Genomic DNA, 19,580 nt, shown 5'->3' with positions numbered 1-19,580 from the left:
TGAAAACCTCCAGGTTTTATCAAGTCTGATTGAAAAAGTTTTGAGAACTTCCTATAATCAAAAATATGAAGAGACTCTATTCCCTGGAATGGTACATAGGAATTTGAAGCTTTAAAAATACTCTTGCACATACTCCCAGCCCAACCATATAACAATATAGATATGCAATTATTTATTTCAGTGGGGGTTTTTCCTTGTTTTAAGACATTAGGTACACTTGATTTAAATAAGACTGAGAAAACTATATTAAGGTTTTCTTATTGCTGGCAATATGCTTGGAACAGATCCAAGATCAGTAGCCATAGCAACATCTGTCCATCAGGAAGTAGATGGTTTCTGGATTATTAAACTCTATATTATGCACATTTCAAGTTATTCTAGTCTAAATAATAATTATTATGTGTAACCACAAGAAGGCTATGGTAAATTAACTCGGTCAATTGCACGGATTTCTGAGAAAATAATAGTTTGAATTGGTCAATTAAACACAAAATGAATAGTTTCCCCCACCACCACCACCAACACAACAAAGCTGAACATACAGATTTATTTTCTTTTTTTGCTCAGGTGCAATTCTCCCCTGATTTATGTTTATTTTATACCTTTTTCTGTATTTTGTTTATGGTGGAAACCTAAAGCCATATTTTAATCCTTGTTATATCATTTCTAATTGCAATATAAAACTAATTTGTTTAAAGTCCTTACTGTAAAATGTAGCCCCCTGTCCGTCTGTGATTTTGCTTAGAGCATTCTCTCAAGCACTCAACTCTAGAGATCTATTTACTCACCACCCAGACATAGCTCAGTCGCCAATATACAGTGTATAGTTACATGGACCGGGTCCCTACAGGTTTTTTAGAAGAATGTTAGGGATATATTTACTACACTTCAGGTTTGAAAAAGTGGAGATGTTACCTCTAGCAACCAATCAGATTCTAGTTGTCATTTTGTAGAATGTTCTAAATAAATGATAACTAGAATCTGATTGGTTGCTATAAGCAACATCTCCACTTTTCAAACCCGCAGTTTAGTAAATATTACCCTAGGTGTTAATAAATGTTATAAATGTTAGCATTTATTATGTCTGCCTTGTATGCCCGTATTTTCTGTATGTCCTGTTTTCCTTACTGTACAGCGCTGCGAAGAACTGTGGCGCCTTACAAATCTACGATAATAATTAATAATGATGTGACACCGTTCACAGACATGATAGTGCAGTACAATTACAGCTAACAAATGACTGGGCACCAGACCGTTTCTCTGATAAAATAAAGAATCATTGGGGCATATTCAGTTATGGCCTGGAACGGCCTGCAAAGGTAATCCATAGGGTTGCAAACAGAAATCCGCGATGTTGCAGTTCCATATTGACATACATGCGTAGCCGCAATGCCCGGACCTAATTGAATATGCCCCATTGTGTTTTTACATCTTTTCTCAGTTGCACAGTTCTCGATTGCATAAATCAGTCGATACATATAACCTACTTTATCCCCAGAGTTTAACGGGCTTGGATGTACCTCCAAACTCTCACCACAACTTACGGTAGAATGACCAACTTCTCTCGGCTCTCTTTGGGCTCTGGGGCCTCCCTCTTTGAACTCCGACTCCCTCTCTATGGATAACATCTCTTGTTAAGGCAAAGTACCAGAGTCTCCCTAGGATGAGTGACATGAGGCAGAAGTAGCCGGCAGCTTCTTGCATGTAAAGCTGTCAGCTGCTGCTCCTACATGTCCTTGGAGTGTGGTGCTTGGCTAAGAAGTCACAGCCAAGAGCCAGACTCCCACTCTGAGGAGCAGAGGATGCTGCTTCCAGATTTATGCATTATTCAAAGTACATGTGATATTTTAGTTTTATGCATTATTCAAAGTACATGTGATATTTTAGTTTTATGCATTATATGATAGTACATATGATATTTTAGTTTTATGCATTATTCAAAGTACATGTGATATTTTAGTTTTATGCATTATTCAAAGTACATATGATATTTTAGTTTTATGCATTATTCAAAGTACATGTGATATTTTAGTTTTATGCATTATTCAAAGTACATGTGATATTTTAGTTTTATGCATTATTCAAAGTACATGTGATATTTTAGTTTTATGCATTATATGATAGTACATATGATATTTTAGTTTTGTGCATTATTCAAAGTACATGTGATATTTTAGTTTTATGCATTATTCAAAGTACATGTGATATTTTAGTTTTATGCATTATATGATAGTACATATGATATTTTAGTTTTATGCATTATCCGATGCTTTCACTAGGCGCCAAGGAGATTCTCCACCTCCTCAAGTACGAAGCAGAGAAGTGGAAGTGCAATGCCTAAGGGGGAGAAGCACTGTTTAGGGCACCCCCATTGCTTGCAAGGACTCTGCTTACATTCGACGCATAGCAGCTGGTTTTATAGCTCGCCCTTAAGTCATTGGGATAGAGAGGATTCTAAGCACCTTTTCACCAAAAGAAGGATTTCAACCCAAACTGGAGGTTTTTCTCAGGCACTGGAGTGGACATTTAAATGCTCTGGATCCCCCACTACACTACTGTCATACACCAGTGGTTCCATTCATTCTCACATCACTCAGGCACAGCCATACAAAAGGGCTTCACATAAAGTTTTTTACATGTTAATATTATATAATATAAACTATCTTGCAAAATATTCAGGCCCATTGAATGTTTTAAAATATTGCTGGATAACAATGGCTATGGTTCATGTTTTGAGCTGGAAAATGTATTTTAGATATTTTTGGACTATAAAAGACACACCAACATCTTTCCCAATAAATATTTGTAAAATGATATGCCCTAATAAAAAAATCAAAATTACTTATTAGTCAGCATAAAGTTAAAAACTAAAATATGCTGAATAGAAGAAACCGCATACTGGGCACATTTAGCTATAAACATAAGGATTGTTTTAGCTATATTGTTCTATACAAGAGCACCCAGGCTCTTGTATATAAATATGTCCAAAGCATTAACTTATCCGTTATTGCCTCCCTTGTCCAAGGATAACTCACATTTCCAGGGATCTATGCTCTGCCTTTTCTCCTTTCAAATGAATGAAATGAACATGAACTGCTTTAATAAAGAGGGAGTTATTTGTAAGACATAGTTTATCTTGCTGAATGCACTCATTTGATGCAAATGACACCTGACCATAAAGCGGATAGGTAACCATAACCATATAGTTTAAATCCTTTCAAACCTTTTTGTGGTAGTATGTAGAATATATAATACTATTTGTGTGTGTGTGTGTGTGTGTGTGTGTGTGTGTGTGTGTGTGTTTTTAGCGTATGTTTTTTTAAAGTTTGGTTTAGTTGGGAAAATATGTAAATAATGCTTAGATTTCATGTGTTCTATTAACATAAAATCTCCCCCCATAAATATTTAGTAGGACGGCATTCCCTGCTCCCTCATTACCTAAGCTGCGTGCTGGCTCTCTCTGAATCACGCTGCAAATTGCAGTGCCAGCTAGATGTTAGATTCATTTAAATAGGGGTTCCCAGGAGGTACCACCAATTTTCTATACATGAGGCAGAGGAGCAGATTTGATTATAAGGGGCATCCTTATCCTCAAGGAAAAATTTCCACCCCCCCCCTCCTTTTATAGAATATCCCCCTAACCTGAGAATTGTCATGGACCAAATACATTTCCCAATATTGATGCATTGGCCCTAAATTAAATGCAATGGAGTTCTAAGAGCTACTACATGTTTAGGGGAAACTTGCCACGGTTGTTTTTAAGATCTCAAACACACAAACGAGTTCCCCAAATTTGTTATTGCCATATACAGGACTGTTGCTACCATTACGAGGGATGTCTAGGACAACAATGGTTAGGGGGCCCCTAAAACACATTGTGTCACTCATCGCATGGCGCCCCTACGCTGACCGCCAGCTGCTGACATGAAGGAGAAGCAGCCAGCTGTTGGTAAGGTGAGAAGCAGCGAAGGGAGCAACTAGGGAGCCACCAGGACTTGCACTGGATCTGGCCACACACATATGCTATAAAGGTCAAGGTGACCCTAATGGGAAATTTCAGTTTATTATAGCTATACTGCTGGATAATGCAGTAGTTTAAGCATATAAAAGCTACTACAAGAAAACAAATATGAAAGAACCTATGGTACTGTACCTGACAAGGGGTCTATGCATCAATTTGATGTTGTACAACTAAATATGCATCACTGCACATCACAGTGATGCATATTTATGTACCACTAAAATGCATCATGCCAGGGCTACACCCCTCTGGAGCAAAGTTTTTTTCCTGCTTAAATGCAGCTTAACGCTACCGGCGTCAGGAGGAAGTACGCACAGCACTAACCTTGTATCAGATTCTGTGAAGCCAGAGAGGCTTCACCAGAATCCCATAGGAAATGACAGGTAACGCTATCCTGAGATGGTGTTACCTGTCTGTGTAATGTGAAGCTTAGCAAAGCTTGATGCATTGCAGAACATCGCAGTCCCCATATAAATCTATGAAGACTGCGAAGCTGCACGGTAATAGCCTAAAAGTAGGAGATTTCTGTGAAATCTCCTGCATTAGGCAGTTAATGTATGGCAAATATACGTAAAAGATGCGGAAGCAGCCGTTTCTACATCTTTTATGTGGAAATTACCTTGATGCATAGACCCCTTAGGATCTTGGCCTATTAGCAGTATTTACATTCCTACTAATATTGTTATAATTCTATGGTGTAGGAAATCCATATGTTGTTTGTCAGGAGCATCTAAAAGAGTGTCAAGAATATTAAAGTGAATGAGTTCCTCATAAAGGGCCTGAGTCATTAAGGAAAGTAAGGCAAAAAAATGAGTAAATGTTATCCGGGACAAACCATGTTATAATGCAAGGGGTGCAAATTAGTTTATTATTTTGCACATAAGAAAAATACTGGCTATTTTTTAATGTAGCACACAAATACTTGATAGCTTTATTTTTACACTGAAATTTAAAGTTGATCTAGGACATGACCTACCCAAACTATAAATCTGTCCCCACATTTTAAATGTTCCTCCCCCTGCAATACAACATGGTTTTGCCAAGGTGCAAAGTTACTTTTTTTTTTTTTTTACTTTTTTTTTTGCTTTGCTCTCCATAATGACTCAGGCCCAGAATGTCTTACTCGGATTTTAGAATAGAAACTGGCATAGATTTAGAGACTTGCCCTACTATTCCACCTCTTTTTTCTTTTTGTTTGGTGTTTCTGATTTTACCTCTGAAAACCAGCCATTGATACAAATGTGTGATGCCCTGAGTACCATTAATATACATTTTGTCATTAGATCACTTAAAAAGACAACTGTCAGCAAGGGAAAAGGCTAAAATAAACCATCAGGTTTAAATGCCTGATGGTTGAAAATATGTAGCAATACAATGATGAACAATATATTTTTCAGGGCCTCATAAGAGCCCCTTGATCACACCAAGCAGCCACATCTTATTTTTGTGTAAGAACCATACGGTATCCATGATCAGATCAGAGCACTGCCAGCAGGAAATGTTTTCAGCCTAAGTAGAAGATTTACCATGCCTGGCTAGTGGTCCATCACTATTGCTATGAAAGTCTTATAGTAAGACCTGCTGCTATTTTACCTTTGTGCACGGAGTGCCATGATGGTGTCATAGACTTTATGCCTCCGTGTTGTGTTCGTAAGGAAAATTATAAATGCTTGCATACAAAGGTAAAATATGTTACAATTTTTTAAATTAAGCTAATGTTGTAAAGAAAGTTTGATACGTGTCTAATGATCGCATCAAAGGAACAACCTTTCAGTTCAGGGACAAATAGAGCAGAGTACTATGGGGTTTCTGAGGAAGAGATTATATTATGGGTGCTGCACACAGGTCTTTAAGTATGACTCTACAATGCAATGTTCCTGCATCAATGTTAATGGAAATATGTTAATTATTGATTAATACAGTAATGCCATAGAATCTACTGTTATTTCACCCTACAATAAGTGGAAGATGACATTGGTTTCTATCACATTAAAAATGCATTTGTTTGTCTGGGCTCCTTCAGCTTTGCTCTATTTAGTGTGTATAAATAGAAGTATTTTGTTTTAACTTTTTCTTTTTCTTTTCCCACTTATGTGGATAAGTGGGAATGGAAATCAAATTAAAAATTTTAAGTGAGAACAGTTGTCGGTATCCAAGCATATCAGTCAACAATTAAATAAGTATACAGGTAATTGGCACCTCCTCCCTAACAAGAGAATTCACAGGGCATTGGATAGGGTTCTGAACAAGGAATAAGCCTAAACATGGTATATCTATCATTGTTAGAGTTTCACTTTTATGCTGCCCCATTTTTTTACCTGTAACTAACTAATTCCGATTCAACCTCTTTAATGTTAGGAGATTGTCTCAGCCAATTGGAAGTTATGATCCACAAAGCTCTGCATTAACATGAGTTCTTTTTTTTTTTTTTCTCTCAACATGAATTTAACAGGCATGTGGGGTAGAGCGGACCACATAACCAATTGAATGTCAGAGTCTTGGCAACCTCTCCACCTCCATCCAAACAAACTTGTAAGTGTCAAACGCCTTCCCTGTGTCTGTCCGTTCACACAGGGCCTTCTCTCTGCCCTGAAGTCGCGGAGTGGCTTCTCCTGCATATGCGTGTCCCATTCCTAACTCGGCTTGTCCTGACACTGCTCCTGGATTCTCCTTTTGGCTCTGCAAGTTCTCCCTGGTATTTGACTCTTGCCTTCCTGAACATTCTTTCGGATAGTACTTGTGTACTTCACAGACTGCTTGGCTTGACATCGGCTTCTCTATCAGTTTACCTTCATCAATCTTGCTGATTGCCCTCCTGGAGAACTGTCGCCTGCGTGTCTCATGCAGCTAAAACCAAACTCCCTTGCGTGGGTCCCTGGGGAAGACCAGAAGCGCGTTAGACTCCGCCTCCAGATAGGGCGGTGCCATTATCAGCATTTCTGACAGTAAGATTCTATATGCCCACCAAATATGAATTAGTGTGCCCCTTTCAGAAAATCCCCAAAAGCAGAGGGGGAAGAGTCTGTGTTACATCTGTAGCGTCACACCATGGTCATATATGGACGGTACATTGGCTAGCATTGTTAGAGCGATGGGTTCGATTCCAACCAGTGCACTATCTGTGAGGAATTTGTACATAGTCCAAAAACATACTGGTATGTTCATTGGCTTCTGATGGAGTTTTCCCTTGTGTGTTTGTGTTTAACCCGTGCATGATACTCATGCATTCTAGTCAAATCAAGCTACTTAGGTGTTAAAAAGGTTCTTGTCATGCATTTGGGCCTAGCCCAGGCCTCCTCAGGGGAAGAGCGTTACTTCCCGACGCAAGCGCCCTTTTTTAACGTGGTTTTGTCCACATGTCACCACCTCATCATTTTTCTCCATCACCTCATCCTTCATCTTCATCGCCACATCCTTCATCAAGCTACTTAAGGTGTTAAAAACTCCCCACTGTCACCCCCGGCAACCACCAACCACTCCCAACTGTCACTTCTCCTTCAAGAAATATATAGGTCAGTGTATAACTCTGCCCAGCAGGTGGCGCTGCAGCTTGTTGTTTTTTTTTTTCACACACGCCACTGGGCATTTATATAGTAGATAAGTTAGACTGTAAGCTTCAATGGGGCAGGAACTGCTGTGAATTGTTAGACATTTTCCGTAAAGTTTATTTCTCTTACTTGCATGCTCCTTGATACCTTCTTAATGGTTGGAAACAATCTTATATGTCATGTAGACATATATGCAGTTTGGTGAGTAAATATCCAGTAATAGGGCATACAGTAGAACTGTGAAATCAGTATTAAGATAAGGAGAGCTGCTGTTGGGTAGGGAAGTAATACAGTATTTAATTTGGATGCATCTATAAAACCCTCTGTCTCTGAGTTGCAGAATCTGAAAAGATGTTATATCCCTAAAAGACCACAGGCTATCAATAGTAGTGAGGCCCTGGGATTTTCATGAGCAAAAGCTTGGGTTAACCGATGATCCGTTGCATACAGCAGTGGCTGGAAGCTAAATTACATTTCTATATATATATTTTATCCATAGTTGCAGTGAAAAGGCCACTATCTTATTCTGATTGCTTAGTCCAGTCATGCTAGCGGCAGGACCACAGAGGAATACCCCAGGGCAGTTGGGAAGTAAATAAAATCTGCTAAATTGCACCCAAGGGATATCAGTTGAAGCTCGCTTCCAGGCGCTAGTCTGTGTAGGCCAAAGATAATCTCTTCATAGGTTATACATACTTGCCTGCTCTCCCAGAATGTCTGGGAGACTCCCGATTTTTGGGATCGAAATGAAAAGATGCCAGATCTATGAATGAGAACTTTCAAAGCCCTAAAGGCAAATAAAAGTTAAGGGATAATGATCATCTAGTTAAACTTTAATGATATCAATGTTTGTGAATGAGGAAATGTACATGGCAAGTGACATGGAGACATTGGGCCTTATTAAGTGTTGGACGTAAGTGCATTTGCACAACCTAAAGATGTGTCTTTTCGTACTGCACAGGTCCGCAACTTGCATCTGTAGTTAGAGTTGCACATATCTTGCACTTGTGCCTCTTGCACTTGAAGGGGCAATCTTTTATTGATCCTCCCTGGGTTGAGCAGCCCCTGTGCATATAGCAATCAATCTACACAAAACAATTTTTGCAAGCGAATTCTGCCAAGATGTCATTCACGGGCTTTCGTTTTAGTTGGAGTAACACCTTGCTCCTAACATCAGAAATCTTCTGCAAACATGTGAGAGACCGCTGTCGATATATCAAGAGAAGACTAAATCATTGAGTTATTTCAGATCTATTATTTAGCAGCTGAGTTCCATGTCACGTGGCCTCCTCCATAGGCAAACCCCCTTGCCCCTTCCAGCCTGGGGCACTGTATACTTGAGGTGGCTGGACCCTACCTTCGGGGCCAGCCACTTTGCAGCTTATGTGCAGATCGTTTCTGTCTGCACTGTTCACAGCCCTCTCTCCCCTGCTGTGTGGCCCCGGTCCCCTCTCCCCTGCTGTGTGGCCCCAGTTCTCTCTCCCTTGCTGTGTGAACCCGCCCCTTTCTCTCTGACGGCCTGCATGTCTCTTGTGTGCAGCAGGAGGATACAAGACACCGCACTAGATGAAGAGTCTGTGTGTGTGTGTGGGGGGGGGGGTTCTCATGTGCTTTTAATGTAAGTGGGAGGATTTAATTAATAAGTACAATAGTTCCTTTGTAAACATAGGCTTGGAGGGGCTTTTAATATAAATGTGGGGTGGGGGGGGGATTTTAATGTAAGTGTAAGGGGATATTTTATGGGATGTGAAATATTAATTTCATAGTAGGTTGAGAGTGGGAGCTTTTAATTTATTGGGGGGGTGATGGTTGGGGATGTTTAATTTAACAGTGGGGTTATGGCGGACCTATTAAGGGTGGGAGATGGGATTATTCATTTAATGCTGGGGTGGTTTGGGTTCTCCTAATTGAATGTGTGGCTGAGTTTGGGGAGAAGGAGAACTATTTATTAAAAGTGAATGCTAATTATTTAATGTTTGGGAGGAAATAGGTTTATTTATTAAATGTAAATACTATTTAATGTTGGGGTTGTTTGGGTGGAAATGGATCTTTTAATTATAGGTGAATGACATTAATTTACTGTTGGGGTTGCTTGCTGGAAGGCCTAATTATTAAACGTGGGTGCTTTTTAATTTAGTATCGGGCTGCTTTGGGGAAGGGAGGCCTACTGTGTTCACTCATTGCTGGCATTTCTATATCATATACCTAGCCTTTATCCAAACAGGGACCCAACATTCCAGGATCCAGACAAGCAGCAACTGAGCTTAGTACACGAGCGTCAGCAACAAGTATTGAAAGCAGCAAGAACTGGTAGGAGAGAGCAGGACAGTCTGCCAACTGTTCTGACACACTCAGTTAGTACTTTGTCCTGACTGTAGGGACAGTTGGGATGTATGTCCCACTAACACGGCTATGCTCCAAAAGGCAGAGCTGCGTGCACCGAACAGTAGTGCACGCAGCATTGTCGGTGTATATGATGGGGATAGGAAGAGTTGGAGAGCAGCCAAGCACTGTCTAAAATTATATCCACACCCCCATGCATGGTGGTCACGCCCATTGGCGGCATGTGTGGAAACCCCTCTCTACAAATCCTGCGTTTGCCTCTGTACAGTGCAGGAAGGTCACGCTGCATAACAGAGGAGAGAGGGCAGTGTGTGCTTCCTCTGTTGAGGCTTTCTGCTGCCTTGTTCTTTCAGATAATACATCATTTGTTGAGTTTTTCTAACTATGTCAGGAGTCGTGTCATATGTAAAAGCACCACCAAGAGCTGACTTATCTCACATAGGATACAGAACACCAAAGGTCTAGCATCCCCTCTACATATAAATGTGTGTTAAGCAGGGTCACATATTCTAAATAGAGGGTGAAATCTCAGTGTAACATTGTGTCTAGAGCAGATGTTCCATGGTTGGCATAAATATCAAATACTCTGGTGAATCATCGGTGTTATAAATTTGGGTACCCTAAACGGCTTTGTGATCAGTGCCAGGTGCTCTCATTTCATTATTGGATGACTGCCTGAAGCCAAAACATGAATATTCTGAATACATAAAGATTATTTCTCATTGTACAAGAGAACACCTCTCTTATTTTCTTACATTTCCATACCCATCTGAAAACATCTGTTAACAGAAATTAAACACTGCAGCTCAATGATCCGTTATTCTGTTTTCTTTTCTCTAAAGCCATGAAGCTGTAACTACTTTGCTGCCAGAAAAGAACTTTGTTGTAGTGAGTACATACAACTTTACGCAAATTTCTTCCCCATTCATTTAACAAATGTATTATGTTGGGTGTCAATTAAGATAATTAGATCTAAACCTATTACGGATTACCATTGCATTAATATTTGAAGCTAATCTTTAAAGTGAAACCACTATGGCTGAGTAATGTATGATTAGTAGCAAAGTCCACCTTTGAACAACAGCATACACTAAGGCAGATGAGGCCACATCGCTAGGCCTCCCAGGGACCTATCAAGCAAATTATTAAAGTCCTTGTGGCCTGAAACTAGGAGACAACACTAAACTGCTGGAACGTACTCTATACCTTGAATTATACCATCTGGACCAAATTTTGTGATATTTATGTATCGCATTTCTACTAGTATACATGTAGTGCTCATGATTCATTGTGTCATTAACAAGTGCCCACCATTTCTGGAAATTTAGGAGAGTCTATGGCAAGCCATGTAAGCACTATAATAATTTTCGGTAGGGTCACGAGTATAAATATATATTTATAAACCATTGTATTCATATACTCTTCCAAGGAGATTCCAAATAGATATACCTTGGGGGTCAAGTTGAGGAGCCATAACTATTATGTCACATACTTTTCCAGGCCGCGACCCAGAACCTGTGCACCACCTGGCCATCCCACAGCGTATGCCAAAATTTGCCCATACTGGAACATTATTTGAATCACTTCTGCTACCCAGTTTAAGTAGAGAGACTAGCGTATGATATACTCTATGGAGTATCTTTAAATGTATCTGGAGGAGCTGGAGACACAAGGTGGCATCTTTCAGGAAATGTTTCTTCTTAGTGAGTATCGGACTGCCTATGAACAACTTTTTCTTTTTACTTTTTAAAACCCATTAAGGAAAAAACAAAACATTGTTGCTTGTCAGTTTAAAACATGCTGATGGCTTTGAAGCTTGGATTTGAAATCTGCTAAAGACGAGGGGCCTGACAAGATTATATGTATACTATGCATCTATAACATTAATGTACCATAATGGGTTCATTGGTCCTTTTAATCTGAGTTTCAAAATATCCCAATTACTAAAACAAACTGTACTGGATACCTACTTAAAATAACACTTATTAAATTGTGTCTGTGTTCTGATGTGCAATTTTAATTCACCAAATAGTGCAGAGTGCTAAATATGTAACAGTGTACATAAATTCATGTGCAAAAGTGCTGATCATTAAAGTTCACATACCACTAATAGAAACCAGTTTGAGGTCCAGCTTTCCAGTGTTTAACATAGAGACGCATAGAAATGAGTATCTCCTTTGAAAGGGTTATAAAACTCTTCCTAGCTACTTTACACTTGTACGGTAAAGTGTTATGTGCAGCAATTTTATCCGAATGTCCCGCTGGGGTTTTATTACACACAAAACATTGTACTTTAATCCTATTTTAATGTAGATGTCAGATCCGTTTATAATTGGGCATTTGGTTTTAATTGTAGACTTTCCTGTCTTGTTCTTCAAATGATGGCTGAGAGTCGGACCAAAATGAATTGCCGTACTGCATTTAATAAGTGAAGGGAACAGCGCGAGAAAGTAATTTTAAGTTGTGCCACTTGAAAAGCATTTAGCACGGCCTCACCATTGCAATTATTTGTCAAAAATGTAGTTCAGCTAAGGTGTTTTTATTCTTTTATTTTTTTTTAGCATCAGTCTTGTCAATATGGCTTTACTCATATGTTCATTACCTACTGTTTTGATTCTGTAATTTACACTTGAGTTGTCGGCACTTTTGGTTTCTAAAACCAGAGCATGCTGGTCGGCTTTGGATGTCTATTGGATGAAGGCGGTAATTGTATTTTGCTGCTAGTTTACCTTTTTGACTGTTATCTTCCTTTTGTTAGCAGTGGAGATTGTGCAATCTATATAATAGTTGTCATATGAACATGTTTAGTGACATAATAACTGATGGATTCTTAAGGAAGCAAATGCGTTTGGTTAAATCATGCGTTCCTTCCTGTCCAAGAGTTATTATTATCCTTTTCTGCTAGTTCGGAGAAAAAAGCTATACAGTATATTTTAAATTAGATTTACTTTCATGTATCCCAGGAACACTAGTTGACAACTCATTTAACTTGTATTCACAATAAAGTAATTAAAATGAAATATAGTCATTCAAAACTGTACCATGGGTGCCGAAACTGAGTCCCAGACTACATCCCGAGCTGAAAAATAGAAAGCTGAGACTTAAGCAGACCCAGCTGTCACTATTGACTGCTGAATACTGTGGCATGTGTTAAAAATGAGGGTGCACTTGGGACACAGCCACAACACTTAGAAATTATTGCTGGGATTTGTTTCCAAAGCTGCTATTTTCTTTCATCCCTGCTTCCTCCGGCATTGATCCCGAGTCCTTAAGAAAGAAAGCGGACAAGTTTATAAACTTAAAATTTGGACTATAATATTGTTAGTTACCTGGCAGTACATCTGCTAACCTCTCCATGTCACCATTCAATTAGTGGGACCAGTGAAATTTGCAGTCCCTAGTATCACAGTTGGACAAATACATTTATGATGACAATTTGTGCATATATTAATATTTATCAATGAACTAAAGTTCTATATCAGGGGTGTCCAACCTTTTAGCTTCCCTGGGCCACATTGGAAGACGACGAGTTGGTTTGGGCCGCACATAAGATACACTAACAATAACGATAGCTGATCATCCAAAAAACCATAGAAAACATATACATAGTTAACATATATATATATGAGAAAAAAAGTGATATCTATATATATATATATATATATATATCACTTTATTTTTCAAATCCCCCTATATTTACCTTTCAATCACCCTGTTCAAAAAATCCTCTCTTATTATTATACTATAATCACTTTTTGTATTGTTTAGATGCAATATCAATAAAGTGCATTTAAGCCAGGCATTGTATATCAGGGTGCCCTGACCAGGCCTGCGGTACCTGACATATACATCACTGTGACCCCAAATTGTGACCTGTTTTGCTAATTACACCACTATGTTAGTTAAGGGATAACAACTTATAATGGGCCAAAGAGAATAATATATAATGCCCCATTAGTATTACAAGTAGAAGTATGTAGCAGGGAGATAAGGTCCATGATGCTCCAGGACCAGGTGACTTTTATTCACTGGTCAGCGTCCCTTGAAATAATAAAAAAAAACAAAAACCTTAACTTACCTTTTAATCGGCTTGTTCTCCTGTCCTGTCCTCTTCTTTTCTCCAATTCTGTGCTGCTGATTGTTCTTCTCGCGCGGGTGACTCCTCTATGCTGCGCTCCGCAATGGATGTTGTTCACTGCGAGCACCACACGGAGGAGGAGACAAGGGAGGGAGCTGGAGTACCAGCTGACATGACCGCAAGGTAAGTATTTTCTTTTCTTTTTCTTGCAGGATTTTTTTTTCCATTAACAGTGCTGCCCCCTTGTCACAACCAAAACTCCTTCTGGGCCACATTTACAGGCGTGCTGGTCCGCATGTGGCCCGCGGGCCGCGGGTTGGACAACCCTGTTCTATATGATAATTAGGATTTTGACATTCCTCTAAGATCATAAATACTCTTGCAAGTTTATAAGTACCTATTTGCAGTATATGATATTATTGCTTTTTATTGTGGATGTTAATGTGATAGTTTTCCATCTTACACCTCCCCTGTGCGCTCCATGAGATTCTTTTAGCTACTTTGGTTATTGCTGCAAAACCGATGTTTTTGATGTTTTACTAGGTTTTTAGATCGATTTATGAGATTCGACATTGTTTTTGTATGTTTACAATGTATTTTATATTGATTACATCAAATTATTAGAGACTTATATGTGGTTTATATGTTTTTTGGACTACACTAAAATTATTTATGTTTGTACTGGTGATTCGTGAGAGACTCTATTACATATGTTATTATTTGTAGTGCAGTTTGGTTTAATTAGCGCCTTATCCTCTAATTTTTTCTTTTTTTGACTGTAAATTGTAAAATGGTGAGGATTAAGCGTATCACTAAGGTCAGAAAATTATTGGCTACTTTAGGGATTCCTAACCTTTTTGATGCTGTTACACCTGCCATTTAATACATTCTTTATAACAGAGCAATGTTACATATTATAGTCTATTAATTGAGTTATGGAAAGGTATATTTAAAAGCTGGAAACAAATCTTAGGGAAATCCTATTTGTTTAATTTTAGATATACTGTTGTTCATATAACAACCCTCAAAATCTGAACAACGTTTTTTTATTGTCCTAATATATTTGTGACAGTCTGGTAAAGTTACACACATCCTGATGCACTGTGACCTGCAATATATATGTAGCGTGATGCCATTAAAATAAGAAATAATTTCATTGTGCCTGTTTATATCAATTAAAATAAAAGATATGTAAAACTTACCACCTCCTTCTCTAAGGGAAATGACCAGAGGTAAATTATTCATTTATGGTTAGACCATTTTTCACATTTGTTACCTTTAAGTTTAAACTGGGAACTATGATTCTTTGTGTTAAGGGAATCAAATTGAATTTGAAATTGCCTTTTTGGTAGCTTGAACTTTTAATATTTTGAAGTGAATGGATTTGTACAGAGAGATAATTGATAGTAGGAGAAAGAAAGATGTATCTGGAGTTTTGGCCTTTGTCCCCAGATTTTCTTGATCCATTTCTGATTTGGGTTACAGGTTGAAGGGACTGAACACAAAACTAATTCTTTTAAGAGGTTTTTTGTTTTCTATTTTTTTGGACCAAAACAGACAAAAAAAAACACCATGTGCCAACAACACGTGCAAAGTGGGGAAACAAAACAAAAAAAAAACTGGGCAAAAAAAGTAAAGAAAAAACGTGTGTGTGTGTTCACACCCTAAAAGGTCATTAAGTTGACAGGATATCTATCTTGTGTTGCAGTGCAGGAATTTGATGGAATTTCTTGTATAATTATGTTCTAAAACAGAAACATTCTTATTCTTTCCTGAATGTTTTCATTGTATCTGACATAGACATCTATAGCATACAGGGTTATGATCTGTTATCATTGATTGTGTTAACTTTTACACATAGCAGCACATGGTCTATGTCATCAAGGCATGAAGCCGCCAGGGTTCGCCAAATTGATACAATTTAAGCTTGCCTCCCTTTGCTGGACATAGCCAGTAGGCACCTTATAGGCTCTTTTAGACAATTATGAACATGGGGCCTGATTCATTAAGGATCGTAACTTGATAAACTACTTATTTCAGTCTAATGGACAAAACCATGTTACAATGCAAGGGGTGCAAATTAGTATTCTGTTTTGCACATATAGTTAAATACTGCCTGTTTTTTCATGTAGCACACAAATACTTGATAGCTTATTTGTACACTGAAATTTAAAGTTGATATGTGTGTGCTACATGAAAAAACAGTCAGTATTTAACTTATGTGCAAAGTAGAACACTAATTTGCACCCCTTGCATAGTGACATGGTTTTGTCCAGGAGACTAAAATAAGAAGTTTCTCAAGTTACGATCCTTAATGAATCAGGCCCATGATTACTAATTTGTAAACAGAGTAAGTTGCAGCTCCATAAACTTAAACAAAGCAAACTAGTAAATGAGACAATATTTTCTTTATAGTGTAAACATGGTAATGTTAATTGTCAACAGAAATGTGTTGATGGAGATCTGTTCTGCCATTTGTCATCATTTGTAAGACCCTTCTTTTTATTGCACTGCCCTTACCAGCAGGTAATTAATCGGACCACAGTACTTTCAGTTATACTTCTGCATTGCTTGAACTGTAGTTTGTGAAACTCTTTGCTTTGTGTTGCAGATGCTGGATAAGACGCTGAAAGATGAAGCCTTTGGTATTTTTAACCTTTCTGATCTGCTCTGCTGTTAATGCTGACGTGAAGCTGGTGTCCAAAAGAAACTCTGGTAAGTTAGTGATTTTTATTATGTTTGCAATCTCTCTATATTCCATCAATGTGCTTTATTTCTGGATTGTTTGTAACAAGCTCTAGTGATAAATCTTTTGAGGTTTTTTTTATTCAAGGTTATGAAATGTATATGACACTTGCTCCACACGTGCTTAGATAAACCATCACCCAAGTCTCAAAATGACAAAGATATGTTTGATACTCATGGATAAATGGAAAGTTGGCATTGTTATTGACCATTCCCAAAGGCTATTAAGTCTCTCCTCAAAGTGGTATGACTGTCGGTAGCTATCTATGTAGACAGATATACTGGTGCGCAGTAAAGTTTCTGGTCAGTACAGTTACTACAAATACTTTTTTACATAATTTATATATTTTTTTGTTTTGTTTTTTTGTTAGCCAAATGTGATGTTGGCGAAGTGTGTGAAAATAGCAGTGCGATAATATTGTTGCATCAAACATTGGTGGATAATTTTGAGAACTGATGCAAAGGATAACGGTGGCGGTGTTCTAAACAACCAATTATAATAACTTTGTTTAGGACAGATTAGCGAATGAAAGCAGCTATTGGGTTGCTAATAGCTGCTTCTTCATTTGCACCAGTTTTCATGCATATGTCTGGTAGTGAGTTTCGGGCTAGAAGTCCTTACCTGTTTCATTACAATGTTATGTAGTCTCTTATTGTACTGTATGACTTCTGATAAGATTTTAATTTGTTTGCCCTGATTGCCAGGGAAAAACAACCGCGCCCTGGCTAGAGAGACGAATCTCCAACCTATGTGGTCTCATTATATATCTGACAGTCCCTACCCTATGGCCAATAATATTGCATCTAGGAGAACAAGTTAAGATAATTAGATTTTTGTCACCCTCGGTGCAATATAAACCAAAGCAGCAGCAGAGTATTACAGCATTGCACCTGATGTCTTATTTGTAGGTTGGTCAGGTAGCAGGCACTTACTGCCTTGTTATAAATACGTTTGTAAGTATTTATTGAGTAGACTTTGATGAATATACCAACCTAGGATATTAAGATGCTGAACGTTATAGATCATGAAAAAAGACTCTCTTTGTAGGTATAAAATGTTTGTGTTTCCACAAGTCTTAATCAGCAGGAATGCTAAGTGTTCTTGCTCTATGTGGTATTTATAACATCCACATAAAGTGTAGTGCTTGTTATCTGTTTATTAGTGGCTGTAAAACTGAAGTATTGATTTAGTTTATTCCTTTCCTTATAAAAGGTAAAAGGATAACAACCGACTTGCTTTGACTAAGTCGCCAAAGCTCCACTTTCCTTTCATGCTTTGAATGTTGTGTAAGAACCGCACTTGGCTACACAATGAGTCACCGGAGAGGCTGTACTTAGTCTAGATATTGATTGAGAATTATATTGACGGTTGGTTATTTTTATACTCTTGAGATAGGATCATTGCATTGGAGAGATTCACATCATAGAGGCGAATTCACGGAGCGTGCATAGATAGGTTTACAGCGCTTCAGACCCTCTTGTTGAATGCTTCCTGACAGTTGACCTATATTACGCTGTCCCTCAACCTTTTATAATCTCTCCTTGTACTCTGTAAAACTTCTAAGCTATGCATCAAAATTGATCACTGCTTTTTTTACATCAAGACTGGTCCTCAAAAGCATTTTCGTGTTGGTAGTTGATGCCTAAGCTTGCATTGTAAATATAAAAACTACACTTATATCAAACTGATAATTTCACATTTTGTATGATTTTCATTATTAAAGAATTTAATCACTACATTTATTTTGCTTTGTTAAAGTTTCAGTGCACAGAGCATAGCAAACAAAAAACAGCAACTACACCATTTCTTTCTGCTAAGCTCCTAAAATAGCAAATTAAATTAAGTTTGTATATCAGGTCTATTGGTTTTTTAATAACAATATTTCATTGGCGCATACAAGTATAAACCATTTGTGTTAACTAAAATAACAATCATGATATGCAAATTTTAGATAGCACGGGTGTCAAGAGAATCTGCTGGTTTACAGGTATTTGTCACGGTTAAATACATGAATACAGCTAGGAGCCACGAATATGGTGAAAATACTCTGGGCCTGAGTCATTAAGGCAAAAAAGGAGTAAATGTTCTCTGGGACAAACCATGTTACAATTTAAGGGGTGCAAATTAGTTTATTATTTTGCACATAAGTTAAATACTGACTGTTTTTTAATCTAGCACACAAATACTTACTAGCTTTATTATTACACTGAAATTTAAAGTTGATCTAGGACATGTCCTACCCCAAGTATAAATCTGTCCCAACATTTTAAATTTTCCTCCCCCTCCAATGCAACATGGTTTTGCCCAGGTGCAAATGTTACTCCTTTTTTATGCTTTGCTCTCCTTAATGACTCAGGCCCTCTATGTTTATTTGCAGAAATGTACAAGTAGCAGGTAATCATGAGTTTGTAGTAAATACCAGGCGCAAAGCTGATGCAGGAAGCAGGAAGTATGGACAGATCCCAAGCAGCAAGTAACCAGAAGCATATCAGAAGGCAGGAACAAGTAACATCAGGATGTGACAACAATAACCAGCGATGAATGCTGGGAGAGACAAGTATAAGAAGGACACACCCAGGTGCAAGGAATAATTAGTGAACAGGAAGGTTAACTCCTAAAGCACAAGAAGCAGGCACAATTACAGCACCTCTGTTTATCAGAGGTACTGCTGCTAACACATAAAATGAAACACAAATAATAAAGTCCAAAACTCCAGGAGACAGGAGCTGCCAATACAAAACAGCAAGCTGTAAGCAGATCGTTACAGTATTACAATAACAGATGTAACTAAGTAGTCCTAAATCCCATCCCATCTCTGAGATAAAATATATTTTGTGTTTTGTA

General features: G+C 38.1%; 1 protein-coding gene across 1 annotated transcript in view; it reads left to right on the top strand.

The window, feature by feature from the left end:
* The window catches only part of IL1RAPL2 (interleukin 1 receptor accessory protein like 2), a 714,191-nt gene that overhangs the window by 22,421 nt on the left and 672,190 nt on the right, over window positions 1-19,580 (top strand). The window contains exon 2 of the mRNA XM_075184271.1: window positions 16,602-16,705. Within this exon, the coding sequence (XP_075040372.1) occupies window positions 16,624-16,705 (82 nt within the window). The 5' untranslated portion in view covers window positions 16,602-16,623. The remainder of the gene's footprint in view (window positions 1-16,601; window positions 16,706-19,580) is intronic.

The sequence above is a fragment of the Mixophyes fleayi genome, chromosome 9 (genome assembly GCF_038048845.1).
Source record: "Mixophyes fleayi isolate aMixFle1 chromosome 9, aMixFle1.hap1, whole genome shotgun sequence".
Taxonomy (NCBI): Eukaryota; Metazoa; Chordata; class Amphibia; order Anura; family Limnodynastidae; genus Mixophyes; species Mixophyes fleayi.
Note: the sequence above shows the minus strand (reverse complement) of the source record. Positions and strands in the feature narration are given on the sequence as shown.